This window comes from Pipistrellus kuhlii, unplaced genomic scaffold (assembly GCF_014108245.1).
Source record: "Pipistrellus kuhlii isolate mPipKuh1 unplaced genomic scaffold, mPipKuh1.p scaffold_m20_p_14, whole genome shotgun sequence".
Classification (NCBI taxonomy): Eukaryota; Metazoa; Chordata; class Mammalia; order Chiroptera; family Vespertilionidae; genus Pipistrellus; species Pipistrellus kuhlii.
In genome coordinates, this window is record NW_023425449.1 from 27,077,554 (window position 1) to 27,094,161 (window position 16,608).

Here is a 16,608-nt window from a genome sequence, read left to right on the forward strand (position 1 = left end):
GGTGACATTTGAAGATCCAACCTTCCCCATCAAGGCCTTCAAGAAGCTGTTATTGTCCTCACTATCCCAAGAGTATACATCACATATTCAACTTAGCACAATGCGTTTTTCCCTTTTGACCTCAAAGCATTGATTATTTCACTTTTAATGGAGTCTTTTTTAATGAAAGGAGCATCCTGAACTTCCAAAGGGAGTTCTTAAATTATAATTCAAGTATTATTGGGAAATATTTCCTCTACCTTCATTCCTTGAGGCATAGATATCCTTATATAAACTATAGAGTGGTTGAGTGTCAACCTTTGAACCAGAAGGTCACAGTTTTGATTCCTGGTTGGGGCACATGGCCGGGGTTGTGGCTCAATCCCCAATGAAGGGTGTGCAGGAGGCAATCAATCAATTATTCTCTCTCATCATTGATGTTTCTATCTCTCTCTTCCTCTCCCTTCCTCTCTGAAATGGATAAAAAATATATTTTTAAATAAGTAAGTTATTACATTATACAGCAGTGATTTCAGTTACTAAGGCCTGGATCTGACCATGGGCAGTGCTACACAAGATTAAGCAGATGTACAGCTGGGACCACAGAGAAGGAGGACTGGCATGCCAGCATCCCCCAAAATATACCATTCCCTGCCGCTGAAGGGCTACATCCTGGACAGAGCGGGGGTCCTTAGAAAAGAAATATAAACAAGGCTGGGAACAACCAAGACATCTCCCCCCTTTCAAACCCAGCCTGGATTGAATTTGATGTTCCTGGCACTGGACTAAAAAGTTCAAGTAAAAGGAGGAGGGGAGACTTGTTCTTCAGGGGCTTTCTTAGCTCAGGCTGTGTAACAAATTCCCATGGACTAGAGGCCAAAACAACAAACACTGATTTCTCCGTCCTGGAGGCTGGGAAGTCCAAGTTCAAGGAGCCTGCAGATCCGATGCCCGGGGAGGGCCCACTTTCTGGCTTGTATGATAGATGCTATCTTCTCGTCCTGTCCTCACCAGGCAGGGAGTAGAGAAGCTACTCTCTGGACTCCTACAAGGACATTAATTCCATTCCTGAAGGCTCCACCCTCATGACCTCATCTAACCCTAATCACCTCCCCAAGACCCCACCTCCTAATACCTTCACACTGGGGTGGGGTAGAGTTTTCACATAAGAGTTTGGGGTGGAGGGGAGCACACAAGCCTTGAGTCCATAACAGAAGCCCACAGTCAATGAGAAAGACACTTTAGACACTAAAGGTTTCACAATCCATGAGATCAGTGCTGCGGCAGCAACCTACCAAGGACCTGGGGAGCAAAGGTCAGGGAGAAGTTAATTCTGCCTCGAGAAGGAACTCAAGCATTGATTATTTCACTTTTTCCAATATCTAGTTGAAGTAATTGAGGAAGAAATTGATATTTCAACTAGATATTGGGAAAAGGACAGGAATTGACTAAAAAGATAATTAGGAAAGAAGTTCTTTAAACAAAAAAAAATGACCTTCTAAAAATTCCTCTCAGTGGTTCTCAACCTTCCTAATGCCACGACCCTTTAATACAGTTCTTCATGTTGTGGTGACCTCCAACCATAAAATTATTTTCGTTGCTACTTCATAACTGTAATGTTGCTACTGTTAATGAATCACAGTGTAAATATCTGTGTTTTCCGATGGTCTTAGGCTCTACAGCAGCGCTTCTCAACCTGTGGGTCACCTGTGAGAATCGCTAGCAGGGTCGCCTAAGACCATCTGGGAAAACAGATATTTACATTACGATTCATAACAGTAGCAAAATTACAGTTACGAAGTAGCAACGAAAATAATTTCATGGTTGGGGATCACCACAACATGAGGAACTGTATTAAAGGGTCGCAGCATTAGAAAGGTTGAGAACCACTGCTAACTGCTTGTGTTGAATAGAACCAGCCTACCAATTTTAATCAGCGCTAACCTAGATGTTTAGTTACTATTGAGGCTTCTCCAAAAGTTATTTATTTCCAGCTTATGACCAATTCAGAGCATCTACAAAAGTGACCTACTGAATTTGCAGAGGCAGTAAAATTCTTACAACAGTAATAATAATAATAATAACAGGATGAAACTTAATGGCTTTACTGAATAGATTACCTTTATGGCCAACAGCCCTCGTGCTCTCTCCAAGCCCATGGAAGTCCCTGGGAAGCCTCATTTGCTGCCCCAAGCTTACATTGCATTACACACTTGGTAATTGTAATGTAAATTGGTAAAAATTGAAAAGCTGTGCATCTACTTTTAAATTGAACCATTTGTAGTAAATCACTGAATACTTTCCGTGAACAATAGGAGTTTTACAAGATGACCTGTTATTCTTACCTCCATGGGAAAAGCTTTGAAATTAACGGTGTGCTCAGAACCACGCTGGTTTTCTCTTCCCCAATGAAATCGGACCTCATACAGTTCGAATTCGTGCCCTTGAGGCAATGGACCTCCCGACAGAACTGAAAAAAAATAAAATAAATTATATTTAATTAGATCTCAAACATATTCATCAGCACAGCAATAGAAACACTGGGGACATGTTTGGACAAACACTCGCATGAGCTCTATAGATTCCATTCATATGGCCAAAATGAGAAATACAGCACAACTGTAAATTTACACTCTGTGGGTTTTTGCTGAAATTCTTATAATGCCATTCAGATAACAGCAGAAGTTCAAAAACCTGGAATATCTTGGTAATGATATGTATATCATTTCATTTTAACTTGGTTAACTTTAGACAAAGAAAACCAATCCAATAATTATGCTCTGAGATATAAACTTAACACTCATCAGGAGGTAAAAATATTGTTTGAGTCTCAGATTAACCAATAACTTGCTATAGATGTATCAATACATTAAACCTTGTTTTCAGATCATCCATTTGTAGCAACAGGCTTTCAATTTAGAGAATAGGTATAAGCTAATAAAGTTATCTATGAAGAGAATTATTATTAAGCCAATCAGGTTTTTCAACAATGCAATCACACTTAGGGTAAAAAGTAATTTACCGTTCAGTGTCACATACAATGCAAACAAAATAAAATTTAATAAAATATTAATACTTAAAATATGAACATCAGTTTTATAGGGCCATGTCTCTAGTTCTCATTTCTGGATATGACTCAGAACTTTGCCCCAAAGAAGGGCACTCTAAAAGTAATGAAAAATAAATCTGTACAAGAACCTGTCTTGAAGAGATAAAATACTTTCTTTAAACACTCCCTAATTATCATATGGAAAAACTTGAAAAAAGGTTATTATAAATTACTTATTTCAATATAAATAAAGATTGTTTGCATTTTTATTTTTAAAAATGTCCTTTCTAAATTATATCAGCTAAGAATTGAAAGTTATTTTTCATTCAAGACAGTGACAAAATTCACCCCATTCTCCCCAAAATGGTCTCTCAAACAGGAGAACATTGATACCTGGGTTGTCATTGCCGAGCAAGTGACAATGTCCAACCTGCTCTCCCGAGGAACAGTGTGGCTGTCTATTTCACTCTAAAACTCAAAGGGGAAGAAAGCAAGCTAGTGCAACAGGTATTTACTTGTTTGGTTGGTTTACACCCCATAACTTGTTCCAAAAAGAATTTCAAGCTGCTTATATCAAGGTACACAAAACACAGGCAGAAAGCATGCATCAGGAAGAAGAACAAAGGTTAAACAAAGACGGGCAGAAACCAGCTGGAGAAATGAGGTGATCGCACACACCAACGTCTCAAGTCCTTGCTAAAAGTGCCCAACAAATTTGCTTCTAAACTTTCTGCCAGCTCGGTGAAGAAAAAGAGCTACAATAGCAAAAAGCAGTTTTCACTTTTCAAGTGTATAAACCTCACATCCTGGGGAAAGGAGGTGACCTGCATGGCCTTTAGGATACTATTTTTCACAATTTTAATGCTTCTCTCCAGACTGGTCTTACTAAAGTCTCACAACAAATCTGAGGGGTCAGTGGGATCGTCCCCATGGACAGGAGAGAAGAACAAGGCTGAGAGGGGGTAAATGCGGCCTGCCCTGGCCACCCAGGGTCCTCTGACCCACGTCCCAGGGTGCGACAAGGATGGGGAAAACCAAATTTTAGTATCTGCAAGCATGAAAAACAATGGCTTCTTTTTTAAATATATTTTTATTGACTTCAGAGAGAGGAAGAGAGACAGAGAAACATCAATGATGAGAGAGAAACAGTAATCGGCTGCCTCCTGTATGTCCCACACTGGGGATGGAGCCCACAACTCAGGCATGTGCCCTGACAGGGAATCGAACTGTGACCTCCTGGTTCACTGGTCGACACTCAACCACTAAGCCACTGCGACCAGGCAAACAATGAGTCCTTTAAGTCTAGGGTTCTAAACTGCAGTTGTAATAAAAAAAACTTAAGTACACGGATCACAAAGGGTCACAGGTATCCAAAGCTGCAGTGCACCTCACATAGCATCTTCAATAAACACCCGGCTGTGGATGGAAGAAGAGATGACAAGTTTCTATTTCAACCGGGTGCCACAGTTTCTGAATAGTCTCAAAACCCACTCTTCCTTCCACACAGCTGTCCAAGCTTGGTCTTAAGGAAAACCCAGGAAGCCTGCAGTCCACATACAGTGGACCCCACCTCCCAAACCTAACAAGAGGGGAAAGCAAGGAAGTCCGTGGCTGAACCGCAGCCTCATCGTGAGAACTAGAGAACACACCCTCGCCCTGTGGGAGCGCAGCCCGAGCGCTTCATGGGGGTGGGCTCTGCTTTTTAAAGGTGAAAACTGCCCTAGAGGAGGCTTAGCTCCACACTGCTAAGGACAAGGAGGGAGAAATATTGTGAAATAATAAGTCATGGGAAATGGGAAAGAGGGTTTTTAAAAACTACTGGTACTTAAGAAAGAAAAGAAAAGAAAAGAAAAGAAAAGAAAAGGAAAGAAAAGAAAAGAAAAGAAAAGAAAAGAAAAGAAAAGAAAAGAAAAGAAAAGAAAAGAAAAGAAAAGAAAAGAAAAGAAAAGAAAAGAAAAGAAAAGAAAAGAAAGAAGGAAGGAAGGAAGAAAGAAATGGATGTTATAACTGATGTTGACAGTGACTTTAAGAGACCAGAAAAAGAACCTGGAAACTCCATAGGTCTGTCTTGATAAGAGAAGTTGAAGGCCCCCAAGGATCCACTGATCACATACATTGTACCAGACACTGTATTAAGTGCTTAAGGTACACTGATTCTTTTTTTAGAGAGGGAAAGGAAGCAGGAAGGAAGGGAGGGAAGGAGGGAAGGAGAGAGAGAGAGAGAGAGAGAGAGAGAGAGAGAGAGAGAGAGAGAGAAAGAGACAGAGAGAGAGAGAGAGAAGAAAGAAATAGAGAGAGAGAGAGAGAGAGAGAGAGAGAGAGAGAGAGAGAGAGAGAAAAGAAATATCGATCGGTTGCCTCCCTCACAATTGAACCCACAACCAGGTACGTGCCCTGACAGAGAACCGAACCTGCCACCTCCTGGTGCACAGGATAATGCTCCAACTGAGCCACATCAGCCAGGGCAAGACAAAGGGATCTTGACAAAACAGACAACATTTGTTGATCGCATGGATCTTTACAACGAGCACAGAAAAGGGAAGCATTCTCTAGTCCCCAGAGAGGGGTGACAGAGGCAGCGTGGGCCAGGAATCAAGCGCTGGGAACCTTTCACTTTTCCTTTAGATGAGTATCCCAAAGTAAAACCGCACTAAAATCACGTGGCTGTACAGAGCCACAAAGAATGACGAAATCCTGAAAGCAGAATTTTATGAGGTGCCAGCTAAGTATTACCTGTGCATCCTTTAAGAATGACTGTTTTCAGACTAAAAATAAACAGCTCTGTTTCACCCATTTGGCCACATCCGCTTAAGGCATTTTTTTGCCTCAGTATAGCTTTTCTTCAAATAAGGAGACCACTCATACCAAAAGGTGTACACTTTTCCCTACATTTATGATTATCAAAGTTTGCCACCATATGGCAGGTTTATTAGTTGTGATGTCACTAAGGTCAGTAAAATGTGTTACAATGGCTCTCTGGCTGGAATTAAAACAAACAAACTTCGACATAAAAATGTGTTACAATGAAACTCATACTGATGACACGCTGCATTTCCTTAGAATAACAAACTTGTGGGGGAAAATACAAAATAAACCGATGTGATCGCTGCGGCACCCGTTTTCTTTAATACCCTGTCATAGTCACGGCTGCAATGCTTATGAGATACAAAGAGATCCTTCTCCAAAATTTGGGAACCTCATAGATGTATATTTCAACCTAGCTAAGCTTCTCTCTCCATTCGCTGGAGACAAATCTGCCAGGTAGTTCAATAGTTCAAAGGCTGTTGTCCTTCAAGGCTTATCTCCCTCACTGCACTTGAGTTCAACATGCACGTTGCAAGACAGACGCCTTGCCCTGCACCGAGCACCCAGTTCATAGAGAGAGGATACTGCCTCGGGGCTGGCGGGCCCTCTCAGTGCGTGCGGAGCTGGATTTGACGGTTCACATGAATTGCATCAGAAGAGTAAGGGAAAGTGCACAAGGCAGTAGGAGAATGCCCAGCAAGGGCCGAGCCAGCACCAAGGGCATCAGAAGGTCAGGAGATGACTGCCAAGCAGAGCCTTGAAGAGGAAGCTAAGGGAAGTGAGAAAGCGCGGGCCAGCAGGGAGAGGAGGCTGAGAGGGGAAGCAGCCTGAATGTGTCCCAAGAGAAGGAAGCTGGAGGTCACCGATGGCCAATGTTAAGATGAGAGAAAGTAATTTTTAAGGTATTTCTGACAACTCCATATTTAAACCAGCAAGGCTGCTAAGAAGCACACTTTTTAAAAAGTGGTCATTTTTTAAAAGTATGATGAATAATAAAAAAATAATAATCTAGCCTAAAATTAGCATGAAGAATTATAAAAGGCCCAGGAGTGGAATTTTCTAATTAGGGTTTCTATAATAAGTGGCAGGGAAGGGCACAAGTGACCTACCTTGATGAGCAATCTCTCCCATGCTCATGGCCCTTTAAAAGTGTCATCACCCTTAACACACTGCTTGCCGTCAGATGGAACGACATTCTATTGCACAAGTGTGGGCAGTCTCACACTTTTTCACAACGTACGTGTCAGACCACCTCAGGCGAGAAACCTATAACAATTGTATTTTTACACTTCAGCTACTTTCCATAGCACCATAAGTATGTCCCATTTTAATGTGTCCGTGTACACTAAATTGTTACCATTCCCACAGAACAAAGTGATTCCTGTGTCCCACGGAGACACATGTGGCAGCATTCATGAAATTCTCTACAGTCAGGGAGACAACCGGCCAACAGTCTGGTCAGGTCCCACCTGGAACGCAACCCTTGGCTCAACTCCCGTCGGAGGCACTTTGTCTCCTTGAAACATGCTCAGAGCAGAGGGAGAAGAACAGTGACTGGATCCAAAATGTGGTCCAGTTCCAGGGCCTCCACCCCTGCCAGCCTCCTCACCCCTGGTCCATACAGCCAACCCCTGACATTCGTAGGTGGCACCTCCGAAATCTCTCTTGTGTCATCCCTTTCTCCCACTGATGCTGTCAGCACTGTAGCTGCCATCCTGGTAAACTGAGTCTCACCCAATAACCTGCAAACTGACTCCTAATGTCCCCAGATCCCATCTTTTTTTTTTTTTTTTCTAAAGGAAGTTTATAGTTTTTTGTTTTGTTTTGTTTTTAACTTTATTGATTTTTTTACAGAGAGGAAGGGAGAGAGATAGAGAGCTAGAAACATCGATGAGAGAGAAACATCGACCAGCTGCCTCTTGCACACCCCCTACCGGGGATGTGCCCGCAACCAACTTACATGCCCCTGACTGGAATCGAACCTGGGACCTTTCAGTCCGCAGGCCAACGCTCTACCACTGAGCCAAACCGGTGTCGGCCCAGATCCCATCTTATTCAGCGCTGCCAGGTTAATTTCCCTAAAGCAGCATTCTGATTATCTGACGGAACATAGAAACTGGTTATGCTCGGGAGCCTTGGTTCAAGGTCGCCATTTGATAGGTCCCACATGAATTTGCTCGAATAGACCCTCTTCCATTATATTTTCTATTAACCTCGCTGATCATGAAAGAAACTTTTCTTCCAGACGTACTGAACGATGTGTTTTCCCTGTGCATATCCGTATCTTTTCTGCATACTGATCTCCCTTCCCGCTCATCCCATTCTCCCAGATCCAAATGCTAGTCACCTTTCAAGGATCATCGCAAATGCCACTTCCTCCCCCAAATGTCTCCCTAACAATTTCAGGCAAAAAATAATAATAATAATCTCCCCCTGTACACCTATTCTTCACAACCTACCACTGTAACCTTCTTGAGGGCAGGCACTGGGTGTTATTTGTATTTACCTTCCCCAAAGCATGCATAAGGTGAAACAAAGACTGCAAACTGCACTTTCCAGGCGGGACGAACCCAGTGGCTGTGGGTCTGGCTCACAGGCCCACATCTCCACCTCTTCCTGACACATCAAACATCTGGCAAACTAGGTGAGCCGGTTTCCCACAGTCTCCACCAACCCCTATTGCCTCCCAACACTACACATAAAGGCAGAAAGTCAATAGCTATTTAGAGGAGTTGCTTTCCTAGATGTTGTCATTTATGGTGCCTGCCTGGACTCAAAGATAGGTGTGTAATTCCTGTAATAAATTATCAATAACTAAACATTTATGAATGAAAGACCATGTCTGAGGAACAGTTAAAGGAACGAATATATTTAAAAGGAAAAATGGAATTTTTCATAATAAGATGATGGTAGTCAATATTTTAAAGGATAACATGTAGAAATCCTAATAAAGAGGGAATATGCAAATTGACCATCACACGATCACAAAAATGGCAGTGCCCATAGCCACAAAATGGCGACAACCAGTCTTTTTAGCCCTGCCAGGGGTGCACGGGGGTGGCAGGCGCACGGTGCAGCTGGACCAGTTCTCAGCCCCCCAACCGCCCAGGGCCGGCCCAAGGTGCAGGTACGCCGCAGATGGCGGCTGCCCAGCTGCCCAGCTGCCCAGGGCCACCCGAGGCTCAGGTAACCAGGGTCAGCCAAGGCTTGCACTGCTGCCAGTGGCAGCAGCAGAGGTGAGATGGGGCATCACCTTTCCCTGATTGCCAGGTCACCTCCCACCCCTGAGAGCTCCCAGACTGTGAGAGGGGGCAGGCCTGCTGAGGAACCCTCCTCCAGTGCATGAATTTTCATGCACTGGGCCTCTAGTAACAATTATATTTGTTCTATGTGGGTCCAGAACCCCAAAATGGAAACAATGAGGGAGAGTACAGAACTTTTCAATCTTTGAAATTACTCAAAAAACAAAAGGGTTTTCTCAGTGAGGAATGAATTTCCTCTCTTGCGCTGTCCAAGCTGAGGACGCTCAGCCACTCGCCAGAGGACCTCAGACGGAGGCTCACTGGCTGATCTCCAGGGCCCATGGCACTCCGGGAATCTACAACTTTAGCCCCTTTCCCAGACTCACGTGCTGTCTTGCTGGAAAGCAGAACACTGAACCGACAGCATGCAGTCTGCATGAGTGCACTGCTTACGGATGCATGTTGTACAAGAGGGGAGGGCCAAGGAGGAGACCTTGAGAAACCCCATTATTTAAGGGAATGGAGAATCAAGAACTGGCAGAGAAAAGGCAACAGTCAAAACTAGAAGAAAGATCAGGAGGTTCTGACACATTAAACAGAGACCAACCTGAGAGTTTCCAAAAAACCCATTGCAAATGCAGCAGAATTGAAGTGTGTTAAGAAATTGTAAGTATCCATTGGTTGTTGGATGAGGAGATCATTGATGACCTTTGTTTGGGAGGGCCAGCAGGGGTTGGAGAGTGGAGGGCTCATGCTCAGGCCATGCCTCAAATTTAAAGTAAGGCAATATACCCTGACGGGTTTATATATAGGGACTGTATCGTTGGGATTATGCTAAAAGCTTTAATTTAATAGGTGTCGCCATTTAAATTATGCTACAACTTTTGTAACTGTTTTTGTTTACTATAGACAGAGCAACAACAAACAAACAAAGAAACCACAGAAAGACAGAATAAAGTACCCAGGCCACTGACAGCCTCCTCCGTGAGGCCAGACGTTTCAGTTAGGGTTTCAGCTGGTGTGTACAAAATGAGTTTGATTTCTTAAAATAACTGTGCTTATTCTACGAATATTCCATTTCAAAAGGCAGCACCCAAGAAAACATGAACGTATATTATTAAGAGAAAGAAGCCAAACTGAAAAGGCTACACAATGGATGATTCCAACTATGTGACATTCTGGAAAAGGTGAGACAATGGAGACAGGAAGATCTGTGGCTGCCTGGGGCTGGGAGGAGAGGGAGGAACAGGCGGAGCACAGAGGCTCTGAGGGCAGTGAACCTGTTCTGATGACCTCACAGCGATGGAGACATGTCATTCTCCACCTGCTCCAACCCAGAGAATGGACCACACCATGGTGACCCCTCAGGTAAGCGGTGGCCTCCCGCAGATGATGCTGTGCTGGTGCAGGGTCACCAGCTGTCACCGATGGGCACTCTGGTTACACTCCTGCCTGCGGTCAGTAACCAGGGGCAAACAGCCTGCTGTGAGCCGCCACGCACCCTGCCTCAGGGAAACAGACAAAACCTACAAAGGCTCCTCCTGCCACATGGCCAGGTCCCTACCTCATCACAGTCCTGTGACTTCCACCAGACCATATACCCGCCCAGGTGCCAGAGCTCCTAATCCCCTCTTTAGACCCACTCCTAACTAGGAACCATGAGCCAGTGAACACTAGACATTTAAGGAAAACCTCCAATATTAAAGGAGAGCAAAACAAACAGAAGAAGGAACCCAGAGTAAACAGACAAAGGGCGGGAAAAGAAAAAGCAATACAATGAACTTATATGCATATGTATGTATAATCCATGGACACAGACGACATAGTGGTGAAGTCCTGGGGGTTGGGAGCGGGAGCGGGTGGGGAGAGGTTAATGCGAGAAAAAGGGGATATTTGTAATACTTTCAACAGATTTTTAAAAAGGAAGAAAAAAAAAGCAATACAGAAAAGAATGGAGATAGATTCTGCACTCATGAAATAAATGCTGGATACTGGAGGTTAAAAATTCAAACAATTCCTAGAATAAGCACATCTTTTTAGAAATTAAGAATAACTAGCAGAAGTTAAAAGTTCCATAGGAAATCCCAAAGTTATAAGTTGAGAACACGACAAAAAGTAGAAGAAAAAGACAAACAAAAAAAATAAGAGTGACTGAAAGAAGATAAAAAGGAAAAACAGAAGACTTATCCATGAAATAATGTAAGAAAACTTCTGAGAAATCCTGATTTGAAGCAGCCCACCTAGTCCTCAGCACAGAGACCGAAAAAAAAAAAAAAAAAAAAAAAAAGAGCCACACCAAAGCATAGGGTTGTAAAATTTCAAAGCAATCGCCACAGAGAAGAAACTGCAAAAGCTTCTAGCGAAGGGAAAAGGTCATATAAAAGAGTTGACAAGCAGGTGGCTCTAGACCTTTCGACAGCATCCCTGGAGGGCAGAGTAGCTCCCGGTAATGCAGCAGTGACATAAAATATCTGCGGGTGAATGGTTCCAGCCCAGGCTGCTTCACCCAGGCCAACGCCATACCAGTGAGAAACATGCGAACACACAGGTCTCCCAACATTTACCCTCACGTGCCCTTCTTCTCGGGAGGTTACTAGGAGATGAGCTGCAGAAGGGAATAAACCTTAGGAAACACCTTGAAATGAGGGAAGGACCACACAAGAGCATGTCACAGCATCTAGAAAACACAGGATTGGACACGGGAGAGAAGTACAGGGACTTCCTGGGCCTCGGTTCCAGGGGGCTGCAGGGCATGGCCGTGCAGCAGGCCTGGAGAGCAAGCGGGCCAGCCGACCAGGAATAGACGGAAGAGAGGCCTGGAGTGGGTGTGGAGGAAGGATGGGTGAGAGGGAGGGAAAGATAACCTGGTAAGTGTCAGTATCCTGGGAGAAGATCTGCCATCTGTCAGAGACTTTGAAAATGAAATCATGAAAGATAAATACAAAAAGTAAATTTTAAAAAAAAATTAACTCAGGGGTGGGGGGAGGGAATTCAGTAAAGGAAACAGACGATAATCCCAGCCAAAAATAACAGCTATACATACAATCATAAGAAGAAGAACACTGAGTATTAACTTAAGTAGAAGTAATTTCAGTATAGGGACAATGGAAATAATAGCTACACAATCATAATAAGAAGACCACTGAGTATTAGTTTAAGTAGAAATTGTAATTTCAGTATAGGGACAATGGGGAGCAAAACCATGATGTGGGAGGGGAATAAGAGAACTGGCCTCATCTTCAGAAAATGGAGCCCCGGCTCTCCCCGTGTTAAGAAGAATGGCAGTGACAGCATGAGGAACAGCTAAGGGCTGAAAGTGATTGTCCCCAGGACAAAACGTGGTGTTAGGTGCGAGGAGCAGGTTATACCCCAGAGGCAGGGAGAAATACAGCACTAGTCCACTATTTCAATTATGTGAATACTCTATTTTGATAAAACTTGTACTACATAAACGAATGGCAGGGTGTTTTGGCTTGTAGCCTATCCCTGTAAGAAGCTCAAATATCCTAGAAAAACAAATAAATAAACTGGTCCAGACATGGAACTTTTTGTTACTTCCTTTTACGTCTGGGGAAATACTGACGAAGTCATCACAGAGGCAGGAAGGAGATGGGGCATCTGAAGGAGCGGGTTCCCCCTGAGGAGACAGGAGGAAGGGGTCTGGAGCCTGTGTATCCAAAACAGTCCTAGACAGACCAACAGACTGCTCTTCCTCCGAGATCAGGTGTGGAGGATGGAGAAGCATCAACCGGGAAAGAAAGCTACTTGATCAAGACACATACCTGTGGTGAGAGGGCCAACACAGCGCTGGACAATGTCTTTTCTGAGGCGGCTAAGGAGAGTGTTTGAGAAGTTACCAGAAGAAAACGTTAACCTCTATCTGATCAGGTAAATTTGACCTTAGAGCAGGGAGGACACACGCTTAATTGACAGTATTTGTGCTCAGTCATTCCTCCGTGCTCCCATAAAGCTTTCTAACACCACGGCCGTGTTAATGCTAGGACTTCACAGGGTTGTGTTCCTACTAAACCAGGAATCCTAAACAACCATCTTGTCCATCTATACACAACCAACACTGACTCACAGTGGTAACTGACAGGAAATACAATTTTGTTGTACAGATACAGAAATATTTTCTTCCCAGAAGTACAAAGGCATGTCAATACACCAACACACATGTATGGCCTTAAAATGTTTTTATAGGTCAGAAGTCAGTATTCAGTAATTTTACTATACATGTTTAAAACAATACAGACTATACCCAGCCAGAGTGTCGGAGTAGTTGAGCATCCACCTATACACCAGGAGATCACGGTTTGATTCCTGGTCAGGCACATGCCTGGGTTGCGGGCCCATCTCCAGAGTGGGGCATGCAGGAAGCAGCCAATCAGTGATTCTCTCTCATCACTGATATGCCTGTCTCTTTCTCCCTCTCCCTTCCTCTCTAAAATCAATAAAAATGTTTTTTTAAATAATAATAATATATAATATCACTTCATAGGTAACTCTCACACACACACACACACAAATACTCTGATTTAAATTCAAGTTTAATCTGAAGTTGTCTCTCTAAGTACGCATGCATCCTAGACTCTGTTTTGGGCAATGCCCATACTTTGACCTCAGAAAGGCAGAAAAGGCTGCATGAACCTATGACTACCTCATAGATTCTAAATTAAAGTTCAGGAACATTCACAATGAATGAAAAATCCATAGTTGCTCATCAATACCTGCCTGGCCTAATAATTAATCTGAGAGTTTTATGTTTTAAAATATCAAATTTAATGATCCAGAATTTGAGCACAGTTCGTCTCCAGTAAGCACTTCCTATCATTTCAAATATTCTAATTTTACACTCTTTCTAAGAGGGAAATAAGTCACTATTCGCTATGAATAGCACAATAATGCTAATTTTTAGAATTCTGTTTTCCTCTTCCCTGCATTTACGCTGAAAACCACTTTCCTTGGTAACTGCCTGACACTCTTTCCACAAAACATTTCAGATCCATCTCAAATAGGTTCAGATGGGGAGAAGAGGAGTTTAAAAAAATAGAATAAATATATAAAAGCAAAAGCTTTGTTTACTAGTTAAATCTTTTGCTGAGTTTAGAGGATATTTTTTATTGCTATTCATTAAAAATGTTCTTGTCATTAACATAGCAGAAAAATAAATATGAAAAGTCTATATTAAATACCAGGTAATGTCAATAAATCTTAATCTTTAGTTTTATAATGCAGCAAAACAAAGAATTATAATTATCCAAATGATTTACGCTAATCAATAATTTAGGACAAAATGCAGATTGCTACACCTGGGTGCACCTGTTCACAAATCCCACAAGGTGTAAGTTGACCAACTAAGATTGTTCAAGTAACATCATACCACGTAGAACAACCAAACTGGCATCTTCATAACTCCATCCTTCCCAAAACAATTCCCCAAAATGCATTTTATAATACAGGAGGGTACCTGACAATGGAGCTATGTCAGTTCTGCCTTTAAGGTCACATAAGCTAAAGGGGAGTTAGTTCAACAGCTGCAAGATGACTTGAGTTTACGAGAGCAAAATCTTCTAAAATACCTGATTTTGACTTCAGGATAACCTGAATGGTGTGTCCATCATTGGTGACTTCACAGTCCCGGCAGACCACATAATTGGGCGAGAGGCGGACATCCAGCAGGGAGGGGTCATATCTGGCTTCCCTCGAATTCAGGTTTATGGGAGACTGGTATTCCCCATTAGCATCAGGAAACACTAACCCCCATTCAACACCTAAACAGAAATGAAGCATATTTATTGTATAATAGGTTACAAAAAAGTTACAGTAAAATTTAGCATGTTAAAACTAGTTGAAACACTGTTTATAATCCTGGACATCATTCAGAGGGTTATGACTACCATCTCTATACAGATGAACTATGGTAAATGTGTGTCAGTATTTGCATTTATACTTTGTATAGTCTAATAGTCTCAAATACTACATACAAAATCCTGAACTAACAAAATATTCTGTTTGTAGTTGTCCACAAAGGGGCAGTAATTTATGACTAAGAAACTCAGGTCATCTTAAAGTAATCAGGAAAAAAAAGTAATACCACAAAGTTTTCTCTGCCCCTCAGTTCAGTTATGTTTAGGACTTGGGAAATACCTATAACTCTCAACATGCTTAGTGAGAACCCAAAACAATAAATCTGATGCTCGTGAATAAACACCTCTTATCAAAAATGCAAATAAAGCATTTTGAAGTGTACATATGTACAGGTTCCCATACCTATGTATTCATTCATACATGCTCTTTCCATATTTTTATAATGAAAATTATAAACTGCGCATTTTTTTCAATAGATGGAGTCACCATCAGCACCGGGGGTCGGCTCCATTAAGAGACCTACATCTTCAGGGACACATTCAGGAATCTAAACTTCGAGAAAAGTCCACCCGCTTCTCGCCATGCCCACTGACCCAGCCTGACATTGAGGACCTGTCTGGCATGAGGGGGGCCTTGCCAGCATCCTTCAGGAAAGGAGTAGGGGCAGAAACACTTGCTTCTAAAGCAAGTAAGACACGAACAGTTTGGCTAACACTGTGTTCTGAGGGTGTGGAGCAAAAGGTAGCGCTGTTCCTCTTAGCGACTCAGAAGGGGAGGAAAGTCCCAGCAGCGGCTGCAATGCTCGCCCTCCGAGTGGAGGCAGTGCCAACACCTGCCGGGCAGTAAGGCCGGGCTTCCCAACAGGAACGCAGGTGGCAGGCCCGCCCTCTATCCCCTCCGCTCCTGGTGCCCCGAAACCGGCCAGGGGTCCGGGAACGTGACGAGGGACCCCCGTGGGAAAGCGGGGACCCGGGGTGCTGGGAGCGCCGGGGACCCGCGGTGTGCGGAGCGGCGCGCTGGGCGGGACTCGGACACACACACGCGGCGCGCAGCCCGGGACGCGCCGTCCAGGGACCCGGGGCACCGGGGCCGGCGGCGGGTTACCTTCTTCGTAGCCCCACTCCACGCCCTCCTCCTCCTCCTCTTCGTCCTCCTCCTTCTCCGGGAAGGCCACGGAATCTTCGATGAAGCTCAGGTCAGCCATGGGGAGGCCGTGGGTCCTTCGCGCTCTCGCTGGCGGTGCGGGAGTGGGAGCGCGGGGCGGTGCGCGCGGGAGGGTGCGAGGCGCGGGTGCGAGTGGGGACGCAGGGAGCGGGCAGAGCGCTCGTGGCGAGAGGCGAGGGGGGGTGCGTGTCCGTGGGGTTGCGTGTCCGCGGGCGACGGGCTGGGGCTCTCTCTCGGCGGCCAGCGGGGAGCGTCCCCAGCCTGGGAGGGCGGAGCGCGGGGCAGGGCAGCCCTTGGAGCACGAGCTGGCGAGTTATAGCCCCGGCGGGGGGCGTGTCTGCCCCGGAGGCCCCGCCCCCTTGGCTGGGTGGCCCTGACCCGGGGCGGGAGGGGGGGGGGGATGGGAGAGATTGGAGGGGGGTGCGGGTGGAACCGGAGGAAGAGGCGCTGGGTCCACTCCCCTCCTGGCTCTCGCCGCCCTTCCTGAGCCTCGCGCCG

The 16,608-nt window shown here is 44.4% G+C and overlaps 1 protein-coding gene across 3 annotated transcripts in view; it reads right to left on the reverse strand.

The window, feature by feature from the left end:
* Nucleotides 1-16,232, reverse strand: part of CA8 (carbonic anhydrase 8) — an 83,013-nt gene extending 66,781 nt beyond the window's left edge. For 2 of the 3 annotated variants that reach the window (XR_004987748.2, XM_036436991.2), the window contains exons 1-3: nt 16,051-16,232; nt 14,658-14,849; nt 2,325-2,449 (exon numbers count right to left, since the gene is read on the reverse strand). Coding sequence is in view for 2 of the 3 variants with exons in the window: in XM_036436991.2 (XP_036292884.1) it covers nt 2,325-2,449; nt 14,658-14,849; nt 16,051-16,150 (417 nt within the window). In the remaining variant the exon portion in view is untranslated. The remainder of the gene's footprint in view (nt 1-2,324; nt 2,450-14,657; nt 14,850-16,050) is intronic. The other variant, XM_036436990.2, reaches the window with a different exon arrangement.
* Nucleotides 16,233-16,608: the final 376 nt, after the last annotated feature.